Source organism: Hemitrygon akajei, chromosome 1 (assembly GCF_048418815.1).
Source record: "Hemitrygon akajei chromosome 1, sHemAka1.3, whole genome shotgun sequence".
Lineage (NCBI taxonomy): Eukaryota > Metazoa > Chordata > Chondrichthyes > Myliobatiformes > Dasyatidae > Hemitrygon > Hemitrygon akajei.
In genome coordinates, this window is record NC_133124.1 from 179,665,088 (window position 1) to 179,692,667 (window position 27,580).

The window sequence follows — 27,580 nt, forward strand, 5'->3', positions numbered from 1 at the left end:
TGTGGAATTCATTGCCACAGGTGGCTGTGGAGACCAAGTCATTTGATATATTTAAAGTGGGAGGTAATACGTTCTTAATTCGTAAGGCTTCAAGGTAGTGGGGAGAAGGCAGGAGAATGGGGCTGACTGGGATAATGTCAGGCCATGGAGAGGACTCGATGGGCTGAATGGCCTGATTCTGCTCCTATGTCTAATGTTTTCATATAAACCCCCAAACCCTTGGATTAGATCCCATACTGTAACCCATCTCTGGGGATCTGCTATTCTATATGTGAACCCCCGAACCCCTGGATTAAATCCCGGCCAGGAACCTACTCCTGGCGGTGAAGGGGTTAAGGCGCTGACCTTGTTCGGCGGCGGTGAAGGTGAGCTGCCCGGAGCCGTGCGTCCGTGGGGAGGCTCCGATAAGCCGCTATCAGACCTTCGTCACGGCCGGGTGACACTGGTTCCTGCACCGATCAACACACCCCTCCCCTCCGGCGAGCTCCCCTCGGGGGCAGGTAGAAAGGGAGGTGATAAAGGGAGCCGCCGGCGCCTCGGGTTTGCTCTTGGCTCAAGTCTCCCGCTACGGCTGGAAAGGGATTTACCTGGAAACCGAACACCACGACATCCCACCAGCGCAACCATGGTTAAATCGGTAAGTGTGGGGTTAACCAGCTCGGGACTCCGTCAAATCTTTCCGATTTAAAACTCGCCCTGGAGATTTCCATTCCGACCAAGAACTCACTGTCCTTCCCCCCACCCCCCGCCCCAAACTCCGTCCCTTTAGTCAAACAGCGAGGAATCCGATCCTTCGGCCCATTGGGTCTGTGCTAACCCTCTCCCTTTGAGGTAGAGCCACACCAGGGGTTGAGAGGTGAAAATGTTGGAGGCAGGATCCTCAGGAGCTCTGACCCCGGGGTCCAAGAGCACCGCTCCCTGAACGCGGTCACACAGGTAGTCGAGACGGTAAAGAGGGACGTTTGGATGTAAAAGTCAGCAGGTCCACGTTGCATCTGTGATAAACAGCGGCAATGTGGGGTCCTGTGGCCACCCCATTACAGGAAGGGTGTGGAGAGGGTACAGAAGGGTGTGGGGAGGGTGCAGAAGGGCGTGGAGAGGGTGCAGAAGGGTGTGGGGAGGGTGCAGAAGGGTGTGGGGAGGGTGCAGAAGGGCGTGGAGAGGGTGCAGAAGGGTGTGGGGAGGGTGCAGAAGGGTGTGGAGAGGGTGCAGAAGGGTGTGGGGAGGGTGCAGAAGGGCGTGGAGAGGGTGCAGAAGGGTGTGGAGAGGGTACAGAAGGGTGTGGGGAGGGTGCAGAAGGGCGTGGAGAGGGTGCAGAAGGGTGTGGAGAGGGTGCAGAAGGGTGTGGGGAGGGTGCAGAAGGGCGTGGAGAGGGTGCAGAAGGGTGTGGAGAGGGTACAGAAGGGTGTGGAGAGGGTACAGAAGGGTGTGGAGAGTGCGCAGAAGGGTGTGGGGAGGGTGCAGAAGGGTGTGGAGAGTGCGCAGAAGGGTGTGGGGAGGGTGCAGAAGGGCGTGGAGAGGGTGCAGAAGGGTGTGGAGAGGGTGCAGAAGGGTGTGGGGAGGGTGCAGAAGGGTGTGGAGAGTGCGCAGAAGGGTGTGGAGAGGGTGCAGAAGGGTGTGGAGAGGGTGCAGAAGGGTGTGGAGAGGGTGCAGAAGGGTGTGGAGAGGGTGCAGAAGGGCGTGGAGAGGGTGCAGAAGGGCGTGGAGAGGGTGCAGAAGGGTGTAGAGAGGGTACAGAAGGGCGTGGGGAGGGTGCAGAAGGGCGTGGAGAGGGTGCAGAAGGGCGTGGGGAGGGCGCAGAAGGGTGTGGAGAGGGCGCAGAAGGGTGTGGAGAGGGTGCAGAAGGGTGTGGGGAGGGCACAGAAGGGTGTGGAGAGGGCGCAGAAGGGTGTGGGGAGGGTGCAGAAGGGCGTGGAGAGGGTGCAGAAGGGTGTGGAGAGGGTGCAGAAGGGCGTGGAGAGGGTGCAGAAGGGCGTGGAGAGGGTGCAGGAAGGGTGTGGAGAGTGCGCAGAAGGGTGTGGAGAGGGTACAGAAGGGTGTGGAGAGGGCGCAGAAGGGTGTGGGGAGGGTGCAGAAGGGTGTGGAGAGGGTGCAGAAGGGCGTGGAGAGGGTGCAGAAGGGTGTGGAGAGGGTACAGAAGGGTGTGGGGAGGGTGCAGAAGGGCGTGGAGAGGGTGCAGAAGGGTGTGGGGAGGGTGCAGAAGGGTGTGGAGAGGGCACAGAAGGGTGTGGAGAGGGTACAGGAAGGGTGTGGAGAGGGCGCAGAAGGGTGTGGAGAGGGTACAGGAAGGGTGTGGAGAGGGCGCAGAAGGGCGTGGAGAGGGTACAGAAGGGCGTGGAGAGGGCGCAGAAGGGCGTGGAGAGGGTGCAGAAGGGTGTGGAGAGGGCGCAGAAGGGCTCTCCAGGATGCTGCCCGGATTAGAGGGTATGAGCTACAAGGAGAGGTTGGACAGACTTGGGTTGTTTTCTCTGGAGTGGCGGGGGCCGAGGGGAGGTTTATAGGGTTATGAGAGGCACAGGGAGGGTAGACAGGATCGGAATGTCTAAGACCAGAGGGCGTGCTGGCTGAGAGGGACGGAGATGGGCAGGACAAGTTCTTTTTACGCAGAGGGTGGTGGGCGCCAGCGGTGGCGGTGGAGGCAGATACGCTCGAGGTGTTTATGGGAATACGCAGCGAGTGGAGGATGTGGGCACTGTGTCGGCTGAAGGGACCGGTTTTATTTGGCATTGAACTTGGCACCGACGGTGTTCTTGGGAGACGTGGAGGAGGGAGAGGCTGGGATGGGGAGGGGGGCGGGGGAGGGAGAGTTTGGGGCGGGGAGGGAGTGGGGAACGAGAGGCTGGGTCGGGGAGAGGGTGGTGGGGAGAGAGAGGCTGGGTCGGGGAGGGGGTGGAGAAGGGTGTGGAGAGGGTGCAGAAGGGTGTGGAGAGTGCGCAGAAGGGTGTGGGGAGGGTACAGAAGGGTGTGGGGAGGGTGCAGAAGGGCGTGGAGAGGGTGCAGAAGGGTGTGGGGAGGGTGCAGAAGGGTGTGGGGAGGGTACAGAAGGGTGTGGAGAGGGCGCAGAAGGGTGTGGGGAGGGTGCAGAAGGGCGTGGAGAGGGTGCAGAAGGGTGTGGGGAGGGTGCAGAAGGGTGTGGGGAGGGTACAGAAGGGTGTGGAGAGGGCGCAGAAGGGTGTGGGGAGGGTGCAGAAGGGCGTGGAGAGGGTGCAGGAAGGGTGTGGAGAGTGCGCAGAAGGGTGTGGAGAGGGTGCAGGAAGGGTGTGGAGAGTGCGCAGAAGGGTGTGGAGAGGGTACAGAAGGGTGTGGAGAGGGTACAGAAGGGTGTGGGGAGGGTGCAGAAGGGTGTGGAGAGGGTGCAGAAGGGCGTGGAGAGGGTGCAGAAGGGTGTGGAGAGGGTACAGAAGGGTGTGGGGAGGGTGCAGAAGGGCGTGGAGAGGGTGCAGAAGGGTGTGGGGAGGGTGCAGAAGGGTGTGGAGAGGGCACAGAAGGGTGTGGAGAGGGTACAGAAGGGTGTGGAGAGGGCGCAGAAGGGTGTGGGGAGGGTGCAGAAGGGTGTGGAGAGGGTGCAGAAGGGCGTGGAGAGGGTGCAGAAGGGTGTGGAGAGGGTACAGAAGGGTGTGGGGAGGGTGCAGAAGGGCGTGGAGAGGGTGCAGAAGGGTGTGGGGAGGGTGCAGAAGGGTGTGGAGAGGGCACAGAAGGGTGTGGAGAGGGTACAGGAAGGGTGTGGAGAGGGCGCAGAAGGGTGTGGAGAGGGTACAGGAAGGGTGTGGAGAGGGCGCAGAAGGGCGTGGAGAGGGTACAGAAGGGCGTGGAGAGGGCGCAGAAGGGTGTGGAGAGGGCGCAGAAGGGCTCTCCAGGATGCTGCCCGGATTAGAGGGTATGAGCTACAAGGAGAGGTTGGACAGACTTGGGTTGTTTTCTCTGGAGTGGCGGGGGCCGAGGGGAGGTTTATAGGGTTATGAGAGGCACAGGGAGGGTAGACAGGATCGGAATGTCTAAGACCAGAGGGCGTGCTGGCTGAGAGGGACGGAGATGGGCAGGACAAGTTCTTTTTACGCAGAGGGTGGTGGGCGCCAGCGGTGGCGGTGGAGGCAGATACGCTCGAGGTGTTTATGGGAATACGCAGCGAGTGGAGGATGTGGGCACTGTGTCGGCTGAAGGGACCGGTTTTATTTGGCATTGAACTTGGCACCGACGGTGTTCTTGGGAGACGTGGAGGAGGGAGAGGCTGGGATGGGGAGGGGGCGGGGGAGGGAGAGTTTGGGGCGGGGAGGGAGTGGGGAACGAGAGGCTGGGTCGGGGAGAGGGTGGTGGGGAGAGAGAGGCTGGGTCGGGGAGGGGGTGGAGAGAGAACGTAGAAAAAGGAGAGGAAGAGAGACTGTGGGGGAAAGAGACCGTGTTAGAGAGGGGACTGACGGAGGTTGGAGACAGACTGTGTTGGAGAGGGGGAGAGAGGCACTGCGTTAGAGGAGGAGGGAAGAAGAGGGTGATTGCGTTAGAGAGTGTAACCCACGGACATCATCAGCCGAAAGCCCTGATTCTGTCCTGTACTGTTCCATCTACTGTGATCAGAACCAGGCTTCTGATAGGCTGCGTTGGAGTCAGGAGCGTCCAATGGGCGGAACCGTTGATTTGCAACTCTTTTCTGAAGACTGGGGTTCGATCCCGGCCTCGGGCGTCTGCGGGAGGGATCCATCCTCAGTCTCAGGATGCTGTGCGGATCACACCCCACCTTCTACAACCGGGAAGGAATAATTCAAATGTTAGTCAGTGGCAGGCCACAGTCACTTCGGCCCGACTTGCTTGTGCTATCAATCCCAGCAATAGCCACAGTCATGGAGTTTGTTTGCGATGCGCTCAGCGGGACTGTGGTCGGGGCACACACCTCTCTCTCTGGGTGAAAAAAAAAACCTCTCCAGTCGAGCCCCTCTTTGCCCTCTTGGTGGCACAGTAGCTCGCCTAATTCTTTACTGTGCCAGCAATTAGGGTTCAATACCACCCGCTGCCTGTACGTTCTCCCCGTGACCGTGTGGGTTTCCTTCGGGTGCTTCAGTGTCCTTCCAAAGTCCACCCTTCGGCCCAGGGAAACAGCCCCAGCCTGTCCAGTCTCTCCTTATACTCAAGCCCCTCACCCCCTAGTCCCGGTGACATCCTTCATTGGAGACCATTAACTGCATACAGTACCTCCAAGTACGGTCTCGCTAATGTCTTGTACAGTTGTAACATAACGTCCCAACCCCTGTATTCAGTGTCCTGACTTGGGATGGCCAGGCCAGGGAGTCGCCTGTATCACCACGTTCAGTGAATTACTCTTCTCTGCCGCTAGGCGTCTCTGTTCCACAACTATCCATAAAGTCCCGATCTGGTTTGTGGGACTTTAAACTTTATTCTTAGTAAAATACGTATGTGTAAAGATAAACACAGTGCTAAGTTTTTGCATCCTTCATGTCATTTGAGCAATCCAGTAGTTTGAACCATACATTGCCACTAACGTAGCTGCCGGGATGATAAACCCTTTCATCGCTGGAGGGGATTGTTGGTGGTGAGATCTGGCGATCTGACCGTTTGCTCAGGGAACCAACCCACGGTCTCCCGCCGGGTCTACAAAACTTCCGCGCTGATCACTGCCTGATGGGCTCGTCTTCGGAGATGTTTGCTTGGATGATGCAGGCCAGTGTGACAGCGGACTCTTTGATACGCTTTACACCGCCAGTGGTCGGGGTTTCAGACCATTAGTACAGCGCGACAGTGCAACGCGTTTCACCGACAGTGTGCAGCTATCACCCACCGCCAGTGGTCGGGGTTTAATAGGTGCCATGGATTGTACATCCTCCCCTGTCACTGTTTGGGTTTCCCCGGGTGCTCCAGTTTCCTCCGAGAGTGCAAAGGCGTAGGGCTAGGGTTAGTAAGTTGTGGGGCGTGCAATGCTGACACCGTAAATCTGGTGGCATTTGTGGGCTGCCCCACGACACATCCTCCGACTGTGTTGGTCGTTCATGCAAACACCGTCTTTCCCTGAATGGGGGGGGGGGGGGTGAGGGAGCGCTGTGGGAGAGGGTGATGAGGAGGGAGCGCTGTGGGACGGGGGGTGTGAGGAGGGAGCGCTGTGGGACGGGGGGGTGAGGAGGGAGCGCTGTGGGAGGGGGGGGGGTGAGGAGGGAGCCCTGTGGGAGAGGGTGATGAGGAGGGAGCGCTGTGGGAGGGGAGGTGAGGAGGGAGCACTGTGGGAGGGGGTGGTGAGGAAGGAGCACTGTGGGAGGGATGAGGAGGGAGCGCTGTGGGAGGGGGTGGTGAGGAGGGAGCGCTGTGGGAGGGGGTGGTGAGGAGGGAGCGCTGTGGGAGGGGGTGAGGAGGGAGCGCTGTGGGAGGTGGTGAGGAGGGAGCGCTGTGGGAGGGGTGGTGAGGAGGGATCGCTGTGGGAGGGGGGTGGTGAGGAAGGATCGCTGTGGGAGGGATGAGGAGGGAGCGCTGTGGGAGGGGGTGGTGAGGAGGGAGCGCTGTGGGAGGGGGTGGTGAGGAGGGAGCGCTGTGGGAGGGGGGTGAGGAGGGAGCGCTGTGGGAGGTGGGTGAGGAGGGAGCACTGTGGGAGGTGGTGAGGAGGGAGCACTGTGGGAGCTGTAGGAGGGGGGTGAGGAGGGAGCACTGTGGGTGAGGGTGTTGAGGAGGGAGCACTGTGGGAGGGGCTGGTGAGGAGGGAGCGCTGTGGGAGGGGATGGGAGGAGGGAGCGCTGTGGGAGGGGGTGAGGAGGGAGCGCTGTGGGAGGGGAGGTGAGGAGGGAGCGCTGTGGGAGGGGGTGAGGAGGGAGCGCTGTGGGAGTAGGTGAGGAGGGAGTGCTGTGGGGGGTGGTGAGGAGGGAGCGCTGTGGGAGGGGGTGAGGAGGGAGCGCTGTGGGAGGAGGTGAGGAGGGAGTGCTGTGGGGGGTGGTGAGGAGGGAGCACTGTGGGAGGGGGTGAGGAGGGAGCGCTGTGGGAGGAGGTGAGGAGGGAGTGCTGTGGGGGGTGGTGAGGAGGGAGCGCTGTGGGAGGGGGTGAGGAGGGAGTGCTGTGGGGGGTGGTGAGGAGGGAGCGCTGTGGGGGGGTGAGGAGGGAGCGCTGTGGGAGGGGGAGAGGAGGGAGCGCTGTGGGAGGGGGGTGGTGAGGAGGGAGCGCTGTGGGAGAGGGTGGTGAGGAGGGAGCGCTGTGGGAGAGGGGGGTGAGGAGGGAGCGCTGTGGGAGAGGGGGTGAGGAGAGAGCGCTGTGGGACGGGGTGAGGAGGGAGCGCTGTGGGGGGGTGAGGAGGAGCGCTGTGGGAGGGGGAGAGGAGGGAGCGCTGTGGGAGGGGGTGGTGAGGAGGGAGTGCTGTGGGAGAGGGGTGGAGGAGGGAGCGCTGTGGGAGAGGGTGGTGAGGAGGGAGCGCTGTGGGAGAGGGGGGTGAGGAGGGAGCGCTGTGTGAGAGGGGGTGAGGAGAGAGCGCTGTGGGACGGGGTGAGGAGGGAGCGCTGTGGGAGAGAGGGTGGTGAGGAGGGAGCGCTGTGGGAGGGGGTGGTGAGGAGGGAGCACTGTGGGAGAGGGTGGTGAGGAGGGAGCGCTGTGGGAGAGGGTGGTGAGGAGGGAGCACTGTGGGAGAGGGGGGGGTGAGGAGGGAGCGCTGTGGGAGAGGGTGATGAGGAGGGAGCGCTGTGGGAGAGGAGGTGAGGAGGGAGCGCTGTGGGACGGGGGGTGAGGAGGGATCGCTGTGGGAGAGGGTGATGAGGAGGGAGCTCTGTGGGAGGGGTGGTGAGGAGGGAGCACTGTGGGAGAGGGTGGTGAGGAGGGAGCGCTGTGGGAGAGGGTGGTGAGGAGGGAGCGCTGTGGGACAGGGGGGGGTGAGGAGGGAGCGCTGTGGGAGAGGGTGATGAGGAGGGAGCGCTGTGGGAGAGGAGGTGAGGAGGGAGCGCTGTGGGACGGGGGTGAGGAGGGAGCGCTGTGGGAGCTGTAGGAGGGGGTGAGGAGGGAGGACTGTGGGTGAGGGAGCACTGTAGGAGGGGGTGGTGAGGAGGGAGCACTGTGGGAGAGGGTGGCGAGGAGGGAGCGCTGTGGGACGGGGGGTGAGGAGGGAGCGCTGTGGGAGCTGTAGGAGGGGGTGAGGAGGGAGGACTGTGGGTGAGGGGGGGTGAGGGAGCACTGTAGGAGGGGGTGGTGAGGAGGTAGCACTGTGGGAGAGGGTGGCGAGGAGGGAGCACTGTGGGAGCTGTAGGAGGGGGGTGAGGAGGGAGCACTGTGGGTGAGGGGGTTGAGGAGGGAGCACTGTGGGAGGGGAGGTGAGGAGGGAGCGCTGTGGGAGGGGAGGTGAGGAGGGAGCGCTGTGGGAGGGGATGGTGAGGAGGGAGCACTGTGGGAGGTGGGTGAGGAGGGAGCACTGTGGGAGGGGGTGAGGAGGGAGCGCACTGTGTGCTGGTAGAGGCATTGGATGGGTGTTGGCCTGTGTATTCTCCCGTGTTCCTGCAGGAGAAGATGGAGATGTACCAGGTGCAGGGGAAGGAGGGCCCCGGAGGCAATGGGAAGAAGAAGAAGATGAAGAAAAAGGAACGGTTGGAAAGCATGAAGAAGGAGATGGACATCGTGAGTCTGACCCTCTGATCCCACTGTCACCTCACCATGACCTCTCGCCCCTGACGTCAGCTGAGTCCCAGCCACCTCATGACCTCTGACCTCCCCCATAAGCCCCTGATAGTTGGTGGGTATGCTATGTTTCACCCTGACATTTGACCTCAGGCATCACCACTGAGCTTGCCGCCCTGACCCCTGAACCTAAGATTGTCCTGGTCTTCTCCAGTGAGGACTGACCTCATGGAAGCCTCTGACCTCAACGTGAAGATTCACCACCTCACGTCTCCTGACATCATGATGGACCTGAACTCCTCCATTATACCTGATCCTCTCGTGACTCCTGGACTCTTCACACTGGTCAACTCCAGTCCCATTACCACCCTTGATCTTGTCATAGTCTCTGACCCCATGGTGATATCCCAATAATTCCTAACTTCATGACTTCTCTATCCCACACAGCACCACCTCTGCCATGAAAACCCTCACTTATGTTCCTCCAACTTGAGACCTGACCCTCATCTCATCATCTACCTCATATCTTCCCTCACACCTTCCTGCCTTCTCTTATTCACTCCTTCCCTCCTCCTCCATCCCTTACTCACTCCGTTCTCTCTTACCCTTCCCCTTCTGAAACTTTTAGCTGGTTGTTCATTCCCTCCTTTCCTCATTCCTTCTCTCAATCCCCCAGCACTGCCCTTGTATCCTTCCTCCCCTCATTCCTCCCCGCTCGCTACCTCCCTCCTCCACTCTCCCTCATGCCCGTTTCCCTTTCCTCACTCACGATTGCCTCCTCCCTCCAGGATGACCACGAGATCAGTATCGAGGAGCTGGAAGAGAAGTACGACACCAGCATCGAGCGGGTGAGTCAGCTCCTGCCGAGGGCGAGGGTCCAACTCCCTGTCATACAGGGGTGGGTGTGGGGGTGGGGGGGTGTCTCGGCTCTGCAGGAGGTGGAAGAGGGTGGGAGTCTCTCTCACCTTCTCTCTGTCTCTGACCCTCAATGGGGGACAAGTCTCCCACTCACCCATTCTCTTTGAGCTTTATCCCTCTCTTCTCAAATGCTCCCCTTCTTAAGATTGGGCATTTCCGCTCCGGGGGGAAATGACCCCCAATCTTACAGACCTCCATCAGATCTCCCCTCAGTCTCCGTCGCACTCCAGAGGGGAAAAAAGCAAGTGAGACCAGCCTCTCCTTACAGCTCATGCCCTCTAATCCAGGCAACACCCTGGTGAACCTCCTCTACACTCCCCTCCAAAGCCTCCACGTCCTTCCTGTATTGGGGCTATCAGAACTGTGTTCAATACTCCAGCTGCAGCCCAACTAGAGTTTTATAAAGTTACAATTTGTTAGCCCGACTCTTGAACCCGATGCCTCAACGAATTGACAAAGCAGCCAAACGTCTTCACCGCCCTGTCAATCCTGTGTTCTGACTAAAACTGAGTCACACTGCAACCGGAAAATATAAATCTTTATTCACACAGTTAACCTCCAGGAGAGAGCGAATCCAGGAGAATCTCACCCTCCTGACACGATGGTTTATACTTGTTCAACAGAAAGATAACAGTGAACAATGAACCTCCGGTTCAATTGCTATCATCACCTCCTTAACTTGAACATTTGTAATGTAGCCACGTACGTGTACTGAATTGCTTACGTACAATGGTAGCACATCCCAACTGGCAGAACCCCTTCGGATATCCAATACCGGTTCTGTTCCGAAAGTCACGAGACCCAGAGTACTCCCCTGTTGTTACAGAGTTGGAGGGTGGTTCCTCGAGTGAACCACTCACCAGAAGGCTAATTGGCCACACGGATCTGCCCTGCACCGCGCATTTCTGGCTGAGACCCTTCATCAAAGGGAGAGGAAGTCAGAATGAGAAGGTGGGGAGAGGGAAAAGAGGACAAGCTGGGCGGGTGATAGGAGAGACCAGGTCTTCCTCCCCACTGGCCAACTCTCCCCATTCCATAAGGATTGTTCTCTGTGCAGCTGCCTTATTGTTCCCCACCCTCACTGATTGGGACAAGTGCCCTTTCACCTCCTCCCTCACCACCATTCAGGGCTCCTAACAGTCCTTCCAGGTGAGGCGACACTTCACCTGCTGGTTTGTCAGGATCATCTGCAGCATCGGTGAGCCCCGACGTAGATTGCGGATCCGCTCCGTCCACCACAACAGGCAGAATCACCCGGTGGCTACCCAACTTCCCATTCCCGTTCCGAAATATCTGCCCACGGTCACCCCTACTGCCACAACCAGGCCAAACTCAGTTTGGAGGAGCAACACCTCATATTCCATCCGGGTAGGCTCCACTGTTCCCTGTGAGCTGTGCGAGTGCGGGGCCGCGCAGTGACAGGAACGCTCCCGCGGTGCGGGGCCGCGCAGTGACAGGAACGCTCCCGCGGTGCGGGGCCGCGCGGTGACAGAAACGCTCCCGCGGTGCGTGGCCGCGCGGTGACAGAAACGCTCCCGCGGTGCGTGGGCCGCGCGGTGACAGAAACGCTCCCGCGGTGCGTGGCCGCGCGGTGACAGAAACGCTCCCGCGGTGCGGGGCCGCGCAGTGACTGAAACGCTCCCGCGGTGACAGAAACGCTCCCGCGGTGCGTGGCCGCGCGGTGACAGAAACGCTCCCGCGGTGCGGGGCCGCGCGGTGACAGAAACGCTCCCGCGGTGCGGGGCCGCGCGGTGACAGAAACGCTCCCGCGGTGCGTGGCCGCGCGGTGACAGAAACGCTCCCGCGGTGCGGGGCCGCGCGGTGACAGAAACGCTCCCGCGGTGCGGGGCCGCGCAGTGACTGAAACGCTCCCGCGGTGACAGAAACGCTCCCGCGGTGCGGGGCCGCGCGGTGACAGAAACGCTCCCGCGGTGGACAGAAACGCTCCCGCGGTGCGGGGCCGCGCGGTGACAGAAACGCTCCCGCGGTGCGTGGCCGCGCGGTGACAGAAACGCTCCCGCGGTGCGGGGCCGCGCAGTGACTGAAACGCTCCCGCGGTGACAGAAACGCTCCCGCGGTGACAGAAACGCTCCCGCGGTGCGGGGCCGCGCGGTGACAGAAACGCTCCCGCGGTGCGGGGCCGCGCGGTGACAGAAACGCTCCCGCGGTGCGGGGGCCGCGCGGTGACAGAAACGCTCCCGCGGTGCGGGGCCGCGCGGTGACTGAAACGCTCCCGTGCACGTAGCCTTTATTGTCACGCAGCTGGGATTGGATGCAGCTAGATAAAGTTTATGAAACATGAAAGATATTCTTCGTTGTACTGTATTTCATTATATCCTTCAATTAAATAAATATAATGAAAGGTATGTGATTTTTCAATTTTCATTCTGAATATTCATACTATGCATATGATTTTAAAAAAAGCCGTTTAAAGTGCCGCTCAGTTTTCAGGCCGTGTTAAATAACGAGATAGATTATTTCCTGCTCAGACCAGTGGTCGGGCTGCAGGACTGTAAAAGCCTTCAACATGAGTGCATGAGCTTTGATTTCTCTAACCTCTGGTTAATGTCTTCCACTCCCCATTCCGGTTCCCCTCTCCTCCCTCTAACTCCCCTTCTCCCTCCCTCCCGTGGTCCGCTGTCCTCTCTGTCAGGTTCCTTGACTTCTCCCACCTCTCACCTCCCAGCTTCTTTACTTCACTCCCCCTCTCCCTCGCCTATAACTGCCAGCTCGTGCTCTTTCCCCTCTACCCACCTTCTCAGTCTGGCTTCTTCCCTCTCTCTTGCCGGTCCTGGCCTGGACCGTCCACTCTTTATTCCCCTCCGTAGATCTGCCTGACCTTCAGCATTCTGCGTCTGCTGCTCAACATCTCAGCTGCTGCCGTGTTCCTCAGCTGGAAGTTAACTTTTATTCCATTTTTATTCCATTAAGACTGGATCTTATTTAGTTAATCCGTAACTTTCCTACCCGTAGTGTCATAACTCCGGAATGATCCCTTTCAGAGTGCAGAGGGGCAGTAGCTGGCGGTGAGGGGATGTGGGGCAGATCATCTGCTGGGAGACAGGACGAGCGCCTGACCGGTCTGTTCCTCCCCCAGGGGCTGAGCAACGCCAAGGCGGAGGAGGTGCTGTTGCGTGACGGGCTGAACGAGTTGAAGCCGCCCAAGGGCACCCCGGAGTACGTGAAGTTCGCCCGGCAGCTGGCCGGCGGGCTCCAGTGCCTGATGTGGGTCGCCTCCGTCATCTGCTTCATCGCCTTCGGCATCGAGACGGGCAGGGGCAACCTCTCCGGATACGACGACGTGAGTGGGAGGGAGAGGGGCAGTGAGGGAATGATCAGGGACGGAGGGAGGAAGTGAAGGTGGTGGGGAAAGAGAGAGGAGAGAGGGAGAGGAGGAAGTAAGCAAGGGAGGTAGGGAGCAAGGTGAGAGGGAAAGAATGTTGAAGGGAGAGCAAGAGAGAGGGAAGGGAGGTATGAAGGTGGACAGAGGGAGGGAGGGGTGAGGGAAGGGTTGATAGAGGGTGAAGGAGGTAGAAGGGGAGTGAGGGTGGCTGAGGGAGGAGGGACTGAGGGATGGAAATGTGCAGGAAGGAGGCAGAGGAAAAGTGAGGGTTGGGCACTGCGAGAAAGGGTGAGGCTCAACCACAAAGTGCAAGTGGAGTTTATTGTCAGACGCACAAGTCCGTGCGTGCGCTGGTGGAGTGAAAAACTTGCAGCGGCATCACAGGCGCAGGGCATCAGATACCCAGCATCCACGAGATAGGTCAAATCGATTTGTGGTGGATTGGTTTCTTGACAGAGACAGTGAACATCTTGTGTTTGCGCGCTGTCCATACAGATCAGACCGTTACACAGCGCATTGGGGCAGAACAAGGGAAAACAATAACAGAATGCAGAATAAAGTGTAGCAGCTACAGAGAAAGTGCAGTGCAGGCAGACAACAAGGTGAATGGTCACAACGAGGCAGATCAACTTCTCGTACCAGCAGGCCATTCAACAGTCCGATAACAGCGGGGTAGAAGCTGTCCTTGAGCCTGAATTTTCTGCCCGATGGGGGAGAGACTGCCCAGGCTGGGTGGAGATTCTGATTGTGCTGGCTGCTTCACCGAGACAGGAGGAAGTGTAGACAGAGTCTGTGGGGACGGGCTGGTTTCTGTAATGTGCTGAGCTGTGACCACAACTCTACAATCTCTTGGTGTCAGATGAATTAAACATTAATCATGCCCCAATTTTACAAGAAAGGACACAATTAGAACCAAAGTCGAAGTCCATTCCAGTGCAAAGTGGTCTCGTGCTGTTTACTGAGGAAGCGATTCGGGCTGTGCCGGGTGGTTCAGGAACCACACAGATGAAGGGAGGTAGCTGTTCCTGAACCTGGAGGTGTTGGACTTCAGGCTTCTGTACCTCCTGCCTGATGGGGGCTGTCAGAAGATGGCGTGGTTTTTGATGATGAATGTTCCCCCCTTGAACCGTGTCTCCTGCAGGTGCTACCGATGGTGGGGAGGGATGTACCCGTGGTGTTGGGCTGAGTGCGAGGGGAGGGATGTACCCGTGGTGATGGGCTGAGTGCGAGGGGAGGGATGTACCCGTGGTGATGGGCTGAGTGCGAGGGGAGGGATGTACCCGTGGTGTTGGGCTGAGTGCGAGGGGAGGGATGTACCCGTGGTGATGGGCTGAGTGCGAGGGGAGGGATGTACCCGTGGTGTTGGGCTGAGTGCGAGGGGAGGGATGTACCCGTGGTGTTGGGCTGAGTGCGAGGGGAGGGATGTACCCGTGGTGATGGGCTGAGTGCGAGGGGAGGGATGTACCCGTGGTGTTGGGCTGAGTGCGAGGGGAGGGATGTACCCGTGGTGTTGGGCTGAGTGCGAGGGGAGGGATGTACCCGTGGTGTTGGGCTGAGTGCGAGGGGAGGGATGTACCCGTGGTGTTGGGCTGAGTGCGAGGGGAGGGATGTACCCGTGGTGTTGGGCTGAGTGCACAGTGCGAGGGGAGGGATGTACCCGTGGTGATGGGCTGAGTGCGAGGGGAGGGATGTACCCGTGGTGTTGGGCTGAGTGCGAGGGGAGGGATGTACCCGTGGTGATGGGCTGAGTGCGAGGGGAGGGATGTACCCGTGGTGATGGGCTGAGTGCGAGGGGAGGGATGTACCCGTGGTGTTGGGCTGAGTGCGAGGGGAGGGATGTACCCGTGGTGTTGGGCTGAGTGCGAGGGGAGGGATGTACCCGTGGTGATGGGCTGAGTGCGAGGGGAGGGATGTACCCGTGGTGTTGGGCTGAGTGCGAGGGGAGGGATGTACCCGTGGTGTTGGGCTGAGTGCGAGGGGAGGGATGTACCCGTGGTGTTGGGCTGAGTGCGAGGGGAGGGATGTACCCGTGGTGATGGGCTGAGTGCGAGGGGAGGGATGTACCCGTGGTGATGGGCTGAGTGCACAGTGCGAGGGGAGGGATGTACCCGTGGTGTTGGGCTGATTGCGAGGGGAGGGATGTACCCGTGGTGTTGGGCTGAGTGCGAGAGGAGGGATGTACCCGTGGTGTTGGGCTGAGTGCGAGGGGATGGATGTACCCGTGGTGTTGGGCTGAGTGCACAGTGCGAGGGGAGGGATGTACCCGTGGTGTTGGGCTGAGTGCGAGGGGAGGGATGTACCCGTGGTGATGGGCTGAGTGCGAGGGGAGGGATGTACCCGTGGTGTTGGGCTGATTGCGAGGGGAGGGATGTACCCGTGGTGATGGGCTGAGTGCGAGAGGAGGGATGTACCCGTGGTGTTGGGCTGAGTGCACAGTGCGAGGGGAGGGATGTACCCGTGGTGTTGGGCTGAGTGCGAGGGGAGGGATGTACCCGTGGTGTTGGGCTGAGTGCGAGGGGAGGGATGTACCCGTGGTGTTGGGCTGAGTGCGAGGGGAGGGATGTACCCGTGGTGTTGGGCTGAGTGCGAGGGGAGGGATGTACCCGTGGTGTTGGGCTGAGTGCACAGTGCGAGGGGAGGGATGTACCCGTGGTGATGGGCTGAGTGCACAGTGCGAGAGGAGGGATGCACCCGTGGTGTTGGGCTGAGTGCACAGTGCGAGGGGAGGGATGTACCCGTGGTGTTGGGCTGAGTGCGAGAGGAGGGATGTACCCGTGGTGATGGGCTGAGTGCGAGGGGAGGGATGTACCCGTGGTGTTGGGCTGAGTGCGAGGGGAGGGATGTACCCGTGGTGATGGGCTGAGTGCGAGGGGAGGGATGTACCCGTGGTGTTGGGCTGAGTGCGAGAGGAGGGATGTACCCGTGGTGATGGGCTGAGTGCGAGGGGAGGGATGTACCCGTGGTGTTGGGCTGAGTGCACCGCTCTCTGCAGCTTCTCGCATTCCTGTACACTTGAATTGTCACATCAGACTGAGATGTAACCAGTCCGGACACTTTCGACAGCACGCCTGTACAGTCATTAAGTGTTGGGTGACAAGCTGAACTTCCTGAACCAATAATGGGCTTGGGGAGAAGTGAGGGAGGCCCAAGCCAGTCAGCGTGGGATGAGTGAGGAAGGAGAGAGGGCTGGTGTTGGGTAGGAGGGAGAGCAGCCATGCTGACGGAATCTGCCCTCCTCTGTGACAGCTGTACCTGGCCGTGACCCTCATCGCCGTGGTGGTGGTGACGGGCTGCTTCGGTTATTACCAGGAGTTCAAGAGCACCAACATCATCGCCAGCTTCAAGAACCTCGTGCCCCAGGTATGGGAAGAGCAGAGATCACCGGATGAGGAGACAGTTGCCCGTCGCTCCCCCTGTCCCTCTCCGTTCCTCTGTGACCTCTTTCCCCTCTCTCCTCTCTCCATCTCCTTCTTCTGCAGGGCCTCAAACATTTCTCCTCTGCACCAATAATGTCAGAGACACACTGACCCTCGTTGAGGGACACACACACACATACCTTCTTGTGTTGTCCATTGAAATGATGGCGACGTCCACTCCTTTAATGGTGCATCTACAAAGCAAACAGCATTACGAAGGACCCCACGCACCCCTCATACAAACTCTTCTCCCTCCTGCCGTCTGTGAAAAGGCTCCGAAGCATTCGGGCTCTCACGACCAGACTATGTAACAGTTTCTTCCCCCAAGCTATCAGACCCCTCAATACCCAGAGCCTGGACTGACACCTTACTGCCCTATTGTCCTGTTTATTATTTATTGTAATGCCTGCACTGTTTTGTGCACTTTATGCAGTCCTGGGTAGCTCTGTAGTTTTTCTGTGTTGTTTTTTACGTAGTTCAGTCTAGTTTTTGTACTGTGTCATGCAACACCATGGTCCTGAAAAACGTTGTCTCATTTTTACTATGCACTGTACCAGCAGTTATGGTCGAAATGACAATAAAAGTTGACTTGAGATCTTTGACTATACAGTCCTATCTTGGACCCACAAGCTCTATTTCGGGTGGGACGTGTATATGTGGTAGTGATGGCAACCATGGCGGCATTTCTCCCGGCTCTCTTCCGCTGTCTTCTGGTTGGTCCTTCCATCCCCAGAGTACGAACCCCGTCCCTACACAACTGTCGCCAAGTGTCACGGTCAGCAGCAACATCCTCCAGGTCCTCGGGTCTGATCTTGCACTTCCTTATAGCTCCCTCTTCCTCTCCCTCGTGGGAGGACCCAGACACACACACTCACTCCCTCCCTCACTGGGGGACAGGTCTCTGACTTTGCCCATTCCTGTCGGTTGAGCCCCCGCCACCCCTCCCCTCTCTGCTGCAGGTGAGCTGGACCCCTGTTCCACGGTTACCGCTCCCGGGGCTGGGGGAGGGACATAAGCCGGCCAGGGTGAACCGAACCTCCGCTGTGTCTTCTCCCCTGCTCAGCAAGCGACAGTGATTCGGAACGGGGAGAAGTTCCAGATGAACGCCAACCTGCTCGTGGTGGGAGACCTCGTGGAGATCAAGGGGGGCGACCGAGTTCCCGCCGACATCAGGGTCATAACCGCCATGGGCTGCAAGGTGGGTGGGGCGATGAGAGGTGGCGGGCCGGGCTGGCAGTGGTCGGCGAGGGCCGAGATGGGGGTGGAGAACGAGGGTTTGGTGTCAGTCAAGGACCCAGGGGTTGTGGTTTGGAGATCAGGGCTTGTTTGAGGGTCAGAGGTCAGGGTTGTGGGGGTGTGGTCAGTGATCAGGCGTGGTAGGTCAACGCCTGGGGAAAGGCCCAAGGGATGGGAGTTCAGCACCATGGTTTAATTGGGGTGAGGTCAGATTGTGAGGGAAATTTGGGATCAGTGTTTGTAAATGGGAGGTTAGTATTTGGGCCTGGGTTGGGGGAAGGGTCAGAGATCCACAGGCAGTGGTTTAAATAGCGCTCAAAGTTTGGGGCTTGGAGGTTGGGGGTCAGAGTTCATGCTTAGTAGGTCACAGTTCAGAGGTCAGGGCTCGGGAAAGAGTTTGGGACTAACACTTGGACGGCAGGGGCAGGAGATTAGGCCTCGGGGAAGTGGTGTCAGAATACGTAGGCTGGCTATCAAAGGTCAGGGGTTGGGGAATCAGGGTTCAGAGTTCAGGCTTTGGTTGGGTTAGAGCCCAGTGGATGGGCGTTGGAGATTGGAGGTCAGGATTTGGAAGTTGGGGAGATATTGAGAGAGTAAGGGTCAGAGATCTGGGACTGGGGACCAGGGGTCAGGGTGGAGTAAGGTCCCAAAGGTTGGGAGCTTGGGGACCAGAGTTTGGAGATTGGGTGTCAAAGGTCAGTGTCCAGATTGGGGTCAGGGTTCAGGGGTTGGAAGGGATTTGGAAGTTCGGGAACAAAAGTAGCATCTCTCTGCAACCCCTTCCGTCCACAGGTGGACAACTCCTCGCTGACCGGGGAGTCGGAGCCGGTGACCAAGGGACCAGAATGCACCCATAGTAACCCGCTGGAGACCAAAAACATCGCCTTCTTCTCCACCACCTGTCTGGAAGGTAGAGCCACCCCAACCCTACCCCTCCCTCCTCCACCCTGCCATCTCCCTCCCCAAGAGATCTACGGCCCTTTTTCTCTCCATACCACTGCACTCAGTCTGTCCCACTCTCCTTCATCAATCTCTCCATCACTCCTTCTCCCTCTATACCCTCCGTCCTTCCCTCACCACCTCGCCCTCCCCGTCCGCACATGTTTCCTCATCTCCATCCTCCTACCCCTTCATCATCCCCATACCTTCACAAAATCCCCTCCTTCTGCTTATCACTTGCCCCTGCTTCTCCCGCCCTCATGCTTTTGCACTCTCACCCTCACCCTCCCCTATATCTCTCCATCCCTCCCTGCCTCTCCCCTTCTGTTCCAACTCTTCCCCTCCCCCCTCTAACCTCTCCTCCGTGCTCCCTCAGGAGTCGGCACGGGCATCGTCATTAACACAGGGGACCGCACCATCATCGGCCGCATCGCCAGCCTGGCCTCGGGCGTTGGGAACGAGAAGACCCCCATCGCCATCGAGATCGAGCACTTTGTCGACATCATCGCCGGCCTGGCCATTTTCTTCGGCGCCACGTTCTTCTGTGTTGCCATGGTCATCGGCTACCAGTTCCTGGAGGCCATGATCTTCTTCATGGCCATTGTGGTGGCCTACGTCCCCGAGGGGCTCCTGGCAACCGTCACGGTGAGGCCTGACCAGGTCCCGGAAGTGTGTGATGGGACGGTGTGGAGGGAGCTTCACTCTGTGTCTGACCCCGGGAGTGTGTGATGGGACGGTGTGGAGGGAGTTTCACTCTGTGCCTGACCCCGGGACTGTGTGACGGGACGGTGTGGAGGGAGGTTCACTCTGTGTCTGACCCCGGGAGTGTGTGATGGGACGGTGTGGAGGGAGCTTCACTCTGTGTCTGACCCCGGGAGTGTGTGATGGGACGGTGTGCAGGGAGTTTCACTCTGTGTCTGACCCCGGGAGTGTGTGATGGGACGGTGTGGAGGGAGCTTCACTCTGTGTCTGACCCCGGGAGTGTGTGATGGGACGGTGTGGAGGGAGTTTCACTCTGTGTCTGACCCCGGGAGTGTGTGATGGGATGGTGTGGAGGGAGTTTCACTCTGTGTCTGACCCCGGGAGTGTGTGATGGGACGGTGTGGAGGGAGATTCACTCTGTGTCTGACCCCGGGAGTGTGTGATGGGACGGTGTGGAGGGAGCTTCACTCTGTGTCTGACCCCGGGAGTGTGTGATGGGACGGTGTGGAGGGAGTTTCACTCTGTGACTGACCCTGGGAGTGTGTGATGGGACGGTGTGGAGGGAGCTTCACTCTGTGTCTGACCCCGGGAGTGTGTGATGGGACGGAGTGGAGGGAGCTTCACTCTGTGCCTGACCCCGGGAGTGTGTGATGGGACGGAGTGGAGGGAGCTTCACTCTGTGCCTGACCCCGGGAGTGTGTGATGGGACGGAGTGGAGGGAGCTTCACTCTGTGTCTGACCCCGGGAGTGTGTGATGGGACGGAGTGGAGGGAGCTTCACTCTGTGCCTGACCCCGGGAGTGTGTGATGGGACGGTGTGGAGGGAGCTTCACTCTGTGTCTGACCCCGGGAGTGTGTGATGGGACGGTGTGGAGGGAGATTCACTCTGTGTCTGACCCCGGGAGTGTGTGATGGGACGGTGTGGAGGGAGCTTCACTCTGTGCCTGACCCCGGGAGTGTGTGATGGGACGGTGTGGAGGGAGCTTCACTCTGTGTCTGACCCCGGGAGTGTGTGATGGGACGGTGTGGAGGGAGATTCACTCTGTGTCTGACCCCGGGAGTGTGTGATGGGACGGTGTGGAGGGAGCTTCACTCTGTGTCTGACCCCGGGAGTGTGTGATGGGACGGTGTGGAGGGAGCTTCACTCTGTGTCTGACCCCGGGAGTGTGTGATGGGACAGTGTGGAGGGAGCTTCACTCTGTGTCTGACCCCGGGAGTGTGTGATGGGACGGTGTGGAGGGAGCTTCACTCTGTGTCTGACCCCGGGAGTGTGTGATGGGACGGAGTGGAGGGAGCTTCACTCTGTGCCTGACCCCGGGAGTGTGTGATGGGACGGTGTGGAGGGAGCTTCACTCTGTGTCTGACCCCGGGAGTGTGTGATGGGACGGTGTGGAGGGAGCTTCACTCTGTGTCTGACCCCTTTTTCTTTTAATTTACAAAATCCTTTATTACAAATATCGGTGCTATACAAAATATACAAAACAGTGGCAAACACAATTACTTCACTACAACTAGACAACAGACATTAAACCAAAATGTTGCCATCTCTATCCACGATGGCATTTACACCCCGCGGAGCCCAACGGTCTCGAAACTCCTCTAAGGTCGCCGTGGACTGCGCGTGTTCCTTTTCAATATTTACCCGGGCACGAACATTGCCAGCGTGTCTGCCCGGGGAGATCCTCCCGCCACCCGTTTCCAAGACCCTCGGATGGCGGATTTCGCCAGCCCCAGGAGCAAGTTGACTAGGACATCCTCATCCCTCCATGCCCCCTTCCTTACTGGATGACCATATATAAACAGGGTGGGGCTAAAATGCAGCCAGAAGGCGAGAAGCAGCCCACGCAAATACGCAAAAAGAGGCTGCAGCCTCACACACTCCATGTACATGTGGTACACGGTCTCCTCCAGCCCGCAGAAGTGGCATGCGGGTGGGAGATCCATGTACAAACTAAAAAACTTATTGCAGGGCACCGCTCTATGCAGCACCCTCCAGCCGAGATCCCCAGGTGCATGGGAAGAACCCCCTCCTAAAGGGACTTCCAGTGGGGACCCGCCTCACCTCCGGGTGGAAAGACCGACCGCCATGGCGTGTCGGGACGGTGGACAAGGGCAAGGAAGTGGAGGGTGTGGAGCAGCAGCCCATACAAATACCTCCTACTTGCATCCCTGAATGGGACTGTGGGTATCGATGAGAGACGGCTCAAGTTGTGTGGACACGGCTCCCGGAGAAGATTGCGGGGTCTGGGCCCGACAAGCAGCTCGGCCTGAGTCGGTCCACACAACTGAGCCGTACTGACATCCACTGAGGTAGGGCAAGGGTCGGCCAGGACCCCGCCCTCCGCCTGAGGAGGGGATTCCCGGCCTGAGGCGACCATGTTCCAGACTCTCAGTAGGTCCTGATAGAAGCCGGGCAGACTCCGCAAAGCAGTACGGCTGACGCCCGCCGGTGGTAGCCGCATGTCTTCGTGAAGACAGCAGCCCCTCCGGAGGAAGAAAGTCGCCAACACGTGCCACCTGGGAGGGTGCTCGGCGTCCAGGAATCTCTGCAGAGTCCTGAGGCGGAGAGCCGCCAGTCGCGTTCGAACGCACACAAGCGACTGTCCGCCCTCTCCCACTGGGAGACTCAAGACCGCTGCAGAGACCCAGTGTTTCCTGTTGCCCCAGAAGAAGTCCACTAACTTCCTCTGCATTCTCGCAACAAACGGGGCAGGAGGGGCCAAGGTGACCATCCGATACCACAACATGGAGGCCACCAGCTGGTTTATGACCACCACCCTGCCTCGATAGGAAAGTACCCTGAGAAGGCCTGACCAGCGCCCCAGCCGGGCCATGACTTTCGTCTCCAGGTCCTGCCAGTTCGCCAGCCAGGTCTCCCCAGAAGGACTCAGGTAGACTCCCAGATAGAGGAGACGTCTAGTGCTCCACTCAAAAGCTCTCATCTCCTCCGGCAGGGAGTCCACCTGCCACTGACCCACTAGGAGTCCGGAACATTTCGCCCAGTTTATCCTAGCGGAGGATGCTGCCGAGAAAACTTCTTGGCACTCGCGCATCCTCCGCAGGTCATTGGGATCTGTCATCATGAGGAGTACATCATCGGCGTAGGCCGACAGGACGACCTCCATGTCCGGTTCACGCAGAACCAAACCTGTCAGCCTTCGCCGTAGGAGGCTCAGGAATGGCTCGACACAGATCGCGTACAATTGACCGGACATGGGGCATCCCTGACGTACTCCTCTCCTGAAGGGAATGGGCGCTGCCAGTGATCCATTGACCTTAACAAGGCACTCCACGGCAGAGTATAGGAGCCGAACTCGGGCCACAAAATGTGGTCCGAGCCCAAAGGCCTGCAGAGCGCCCACCAGGAAACTGTGGTCTACCCGGTCAAACGCCTTCTCCTGGTCAAGAGAAAGAAACGCTGCCCAGGACCCAGTCTCCTGCTGCAGGTGGATCAGGTCCCGTACTAGGTGGACATTGTCCTGGATGGAGCGGCCCGGGACCGTGTAAGATTGGTCAGGGTGAGTCACCTGTCTCAGTACTGAACCAAGACGGTTGGCCATTGCCCGGGCGAAGATCTTGTAGTCCGCGCACAAGAGGGAGACCGGACGCCAGTTCTTTAGCAGGCGGAGATCTCCCTTCTTGGGCAGCAGGACCACAACAGCTCTCCGCCATGAGAGGGGCATTTCCCCGGTGGCTAGGCTCTCCCCTAGAACAAGGCTGTAATCGACCCCCAGGACATCCCAAAAAGCCTGATAAAACTCTACACTCAGACCATCTAAGCCAGGGGATTTACCCCTCCGGAGTTGCCGAAGGGCAGTAGACAGCTCCTCCCGAGTCAGGGGAGCGTCCAGACGCGCTGCGTCTTCTGGGCTGACCTTTGCTAAATCCTCCCAGACCTCACTGCACGCCCCTGCATTTGACGGATCTGGTGAGAATAAGGACCGATAGAAAGTGCGGACTTCTTTGATAATTTCGTCAGGATCCGTGATGGAGGAGCCATCAGCAGCCAGTAGCTCCACCAGCTGCTTCTGAACTTCCCGCCACTTCTCCAACGAGTAGAAGAAGGGTGAGCCGCGGTCCAAATCTTGCAGCATTTGGATCCGCGACCTCACATATGCACCTCGGGACTGCTGAAGCTGCAGATGCCTGAGTGCGTCCTTCTTCTCCTGGTATTCCTGCCACATTTGATGGTCTCCACCGGTCGGACCAAGACGGAACTCAAGGTCAAGCAACGCTCTCTCAAGCCGCTCAATCTCAGAGCCCCGCCTCTTTGTCGACCCCCTAGTGTACTCCCGACATAAAAACCGGATCTGGGCCTTGCCCACATCCCACCACAGCCGTAGGGAGCTGAACTCTCTCCGTCTCTCTCTCCAGGTGGCCCAGAACGCTCGGAATGAATCCCAGAATCGGCTCTCCTCCAGCAGCCGGTTGTTAAAGTGCCAATACCCGGATCCCACCCGAGGGTGCAGAGGAGTAAATTCCATCCACACAAGGTGATGATCCGAGCACGACACCGGCCGCATGGAGGACGCCGACACGCGGGAGACATAAGCCCGAGAGATATACAGGCGGTCTATCCGGGAACCCCCCTCTCTAGATCTTCTGGAGAAGGCGCTAGAGTCGGGGTGAAGATTCCGCCAGCTGTCCACCAAGTCAAAGGAGCCGACTAGCTCCTTTAACCTTTTCGCCGATGCTGGGTCGCGTTGGAGGCCCGAGCGGTCCTCCACCTCGAGGGTACAGTTGAAGTCTCCCCCGAGGATGACGCAGTCCCCAGGATCGATGGAACTCAGCAAGGTGGACAGCTGACAGAATAGGCGCGTCTGCATCACCCCGCGCCTCGGAGCATGCACGTTGATAAAATGCAGCGGTACTCCATCGAGGCGCACAGCCAGGTGGAGCAGACGGCCGGGCACAACATCTTGGACTCCTACGATTTCTGGCCGGAAGGTTGGGGCCAACAGGATCGCCACCCCGCTAGAGTTGGAGCTGAGGTGACTCATGTAGACCCCGCCCTGCCACTCCAGGAGCCAAGCGGACTCGTCCCCCGGGGTGGTATGGGTTTCCTGCAGGAAACTCACCGCGTATCTCCCATCCCTGAGGACTGAGAGATTGTTATATCTGCGGAGAGAGCCCCTGCTACCGTTTACATTTAGACTAGCTATGGTAAGTTTTATGTCGGGAGCACACTAGGCCTCAGCACCGGTCCCCTTCCCACTGAGAGCGGTGGCGCCCTCAGCCGCACTATCCCGAAGAAAACCAAGAGCATTCTTTGCCTTCCGGGCCCGACTGCTACCATCGCTACCCTGTGATCCACCATCTCCCGAAGGAGCGAGGCTGCTTTTCACCCTGATGTCCATCACCAGGTCATCCAGGAAGGATTTCAGCTGCCGTCTGTCATTCCCTGACACAGCATTCTTCCTCCCCTTCCCTTTCCCCTTCCCCTTCCGTCCGAGGATGACTCGCAGGGACTTCACCAGCCTCGGCACACTAGGCCAGCGAAGCGAGGCGAGTTTAGGCCGATGCTTTGCACCCACAGAGGAGTGAATAAACTCTCTGATCTCCTCCACAGATATCAATGGGGTTTTTTCCGGAGGGGTGAGGATGTCCATTGTCTCACTATCAATAGAATCTCCCTCCAACCCCTCACTGCAGACAGATTCCCCATCTTCCTCCTCATGTGGTGTATAAGGTGGCTGCCCCTGTAACCCACACTGCACAGCGGGTACCTCCCTCAAACCTTCCCGCTCCACCGTCGCATCAGTCTTACCCACAGTTGCGACGATGGAGGGAAAGTCCCCAGGGACTCCCTGCAGGCCATTAGTTGATGGGGTCGGCATGCAGGTTATATCACCCTCCCCAGGAGACAGGCATGAAGGGGACCCCAGCAGCTCTGGTCCAATGGATTCACCGGCAGCCTGATGCTGACAGTGAGAGAGCTTGGTCTCCTCTCCGCTCATACTGTTTAATACACTTGCCTCCAGGGAGGCGCTTACTGCTAAGTCCTGGGTGGAGGGCTCCAGGTCTGTTTTAGTTGTGCAAACAGGCCCAGCACTAGCTTCCTGCACAACCACACCACCTACCACAGGACTGGTGGCTACATCTGGGGATTCAGGGTTAGACACAACTTCCACCCGGATTCCCACCCCTTTCTGGGATTTCCCCGCATCTACATTCCCTGCCCTCTTGGGGGAACAATCCCTTCTCCTCTTCAAGCCGGAGGAGCACACAGGTGCGGGATTCACCGATGGAGCGTTACTCTCCGCTTCCATCACCCCGTCCGACTGTGCACTTCCCCGAGCCTCCCGCTCCACTTCAGGGCAAATGGGCGTGAGCTCTGCGGTCTCGGGGGCCGACTTCTTCATGTGTTTGGATTTCTTCCTCCCTTTCCTTCCCCGCACAGACTCCACCCCGTCCCTTGCCTGAACCTCCCTGCACGTAGCCTCAGGACCAGTCCCCTGAACCACAGGGGTAGGAGCAGTGACTGGAACAGACGTAGGAACAGGGACAGGGTTAGAGACAGGGTCAGGGGCAGGAGCAGGGGCTGGCACAGGTGTAGGAGCAGGAATGGGATCAGGGGCAGAGGTAGCTGGGGCACTAGTTCCTGAAGTGGACTCCCTGGGTTTTCGGGTGTTCGGACAATCCCTCCGAAAGTGCCCCACCTCCCCGCACGCATGGCACCGTGGGCGCTCAGAGCTCCAATACACCTGATAATCTACCCCCTCGTGCCGGACAGTAAACCGTCCCTCAACTTCGTCCTCCTTTTCCAGCTGCATGAATACCTGTCGCCGGAAAGAGATTACGGTACGGAGGGTGCGCCTCCTGAACTTGTGCCTGATGGCAGTTATTTCTGACCGTACTTGCCCCAAACGGGCTAGTGCGGGAAGCAGGTCCTCGTTGGGGATGAAAGGCTTTACGTGGCCGAGGACGATGCGTTGTGTGGGAGCTGTCACTAGCTCCATCTGTAAAAAGATGTTCTCCACCGTGATCCCTCTACTGAGGGCCCGATGCACCAACTCATCATTCCTCAGGTAAAACACTGCCTTCCCGAACTCTTTCTCGGTGGCCAAAACACCATCTTTCCCCAACAAGTCCTCCATAGCCTCCGCGCACTTTTCCAGGGTAGTTCCAGTTCGCAAAATACATTGCACCCCGCGTTCAACTTTCACCGTCCGAAACAGGGCTTTGTCCGAGGCTGGAGAGGCAGCCGCCTTGGCATAACTCCCCGCAGGCCTGCGACTCCCTGTAGACTGGTCCGGCAAGTTACTTCTGTGTCCGAATCGAGAATGATACGGTGGTGCTGGTTATAAAGTCTTGGAGCGAGTTGAGTAACTGGCTGGAAAAGTTTGTACTCGACAGTACCTTGCTGGCTCAGTGCCAGAAATTCCAACGCCGGGAAAGGCTCCGTTAGTCCTGCAGAACTTCCAGGCCGTGAGAGGTCGAGACGGCTCAAACGATGTTTCGGCTCCTACACCGAACGAGAATCCCGACGATAAAGATGGAAGGAGGTTGTCCCGATGTCAGTGGGGGAACAACGGCGTTTGTCTCCGGTTTTTAGAGCGACCCGGATTCCCGGCGAGTTGCCAGCGGCCACAGCTGGGAGCTACGCAGTTCGCAGCCGTCAACGAACCCCGTCCAAACTGGCAGAAAAACTCCAAACGAAGCTTCCACACTAAACCAGCCGCTCACTTAGATGTTCAAGAGACGCTTCAAACCAATTTCCAAGTAAATCACGACCTTCATAAAGCAGTTTTTCCTCGATTTCTCCCAGCGCAATCAGAACAGCTCCTCTCTGTGTCTGACCCTGGGAGTGTGTGATGGGACGGTGTGGAGTGAGCTTCACTCTGTGTCTGACCCCGGGAGTGTGTGATGGGACGGTGAGAAGGGAGTTTCACTCTGTGTCTGACCCCGGGAGTGTGTGATGGGACGGTGTGGAGGGAGCTTCACTCTGTGTCTGACCCCGGGAGTGTGTGATGGGACGGTGTGAAGGGAGCTTCACTCTGTGTCTGACCCCGGGACTGTGTGATGGGACGGTGTGAAGGGAGTTTCACTCTGTGTCTGACCCCGGGAGTGTGTAATGGGACGGTGTGGAGGGAGCTTCACTCTGTGTCTGACCCCGGGAGTGTGTGATGGGACGGTGTGAAGGGAGTTTCACTCTGTGTCTGACCCCGGGAGTGTGTGATGGGACAGTGTGAAGGGAGTTTCACTCTGTGTCTGACCCCGGGAGTGTGTGATGGGACAGTGTGGAGGGAGCCTCACTCTGTGTCTGACCCCGGGAGTGTGTGGTGGGACGGTGTGGAGGGAGCCTCACTCCGTGTCTGACCCCGGGAGTGTGTGATGGAAAGGTGTGGAGGGAGCTTCACTCTGTGTCTGACCCCGGGAGTGTGTGATGGGACGGTGTGGAGGGAGATTCACTCTGTGTCTGACCCCGGGAGTGTGTGATGGGACGG

General features: G+C 58.9%; 1 protein-coding gene across 1 annotated transcript in view; it reads left to right on the forward strand.

Moving 5' to 3' along the window:
* The first annotated feature begins 505 nt into the window (after window positions 1-505).
* The window catches only part of LOC140732884 (potassium-transporting ATPase alpha chain 1-like), a 52,131-nt gene continuing 25,056 nt past the window's right edge, over window positions 506-27,580 (forward strand). Inside the window, 8 exon segments of the mRNA XM_073055545.1 lie at window positions 506-637; window positions 8,467-8,580; window positions 9,369-9,428; window positions 12,596-12,799; window positions 16,088-16,201; window positions 17,321-17,455; window positions 18,286-18,403; window positions 18,809-19,077. Coding sequence (XP_072911646.1) covers window positions 626-637; window positions 8,467-8,580; window positions 9,369-9,428; window positions 12,596-12,799; window positions 16,088-16,201; window positions 17,321-17,455; window positions 18,286-18,403; window positions 18,809-19,077 — 1,026 coding nt within the window. The 5' untranslated portion in view covers window positions 506-625.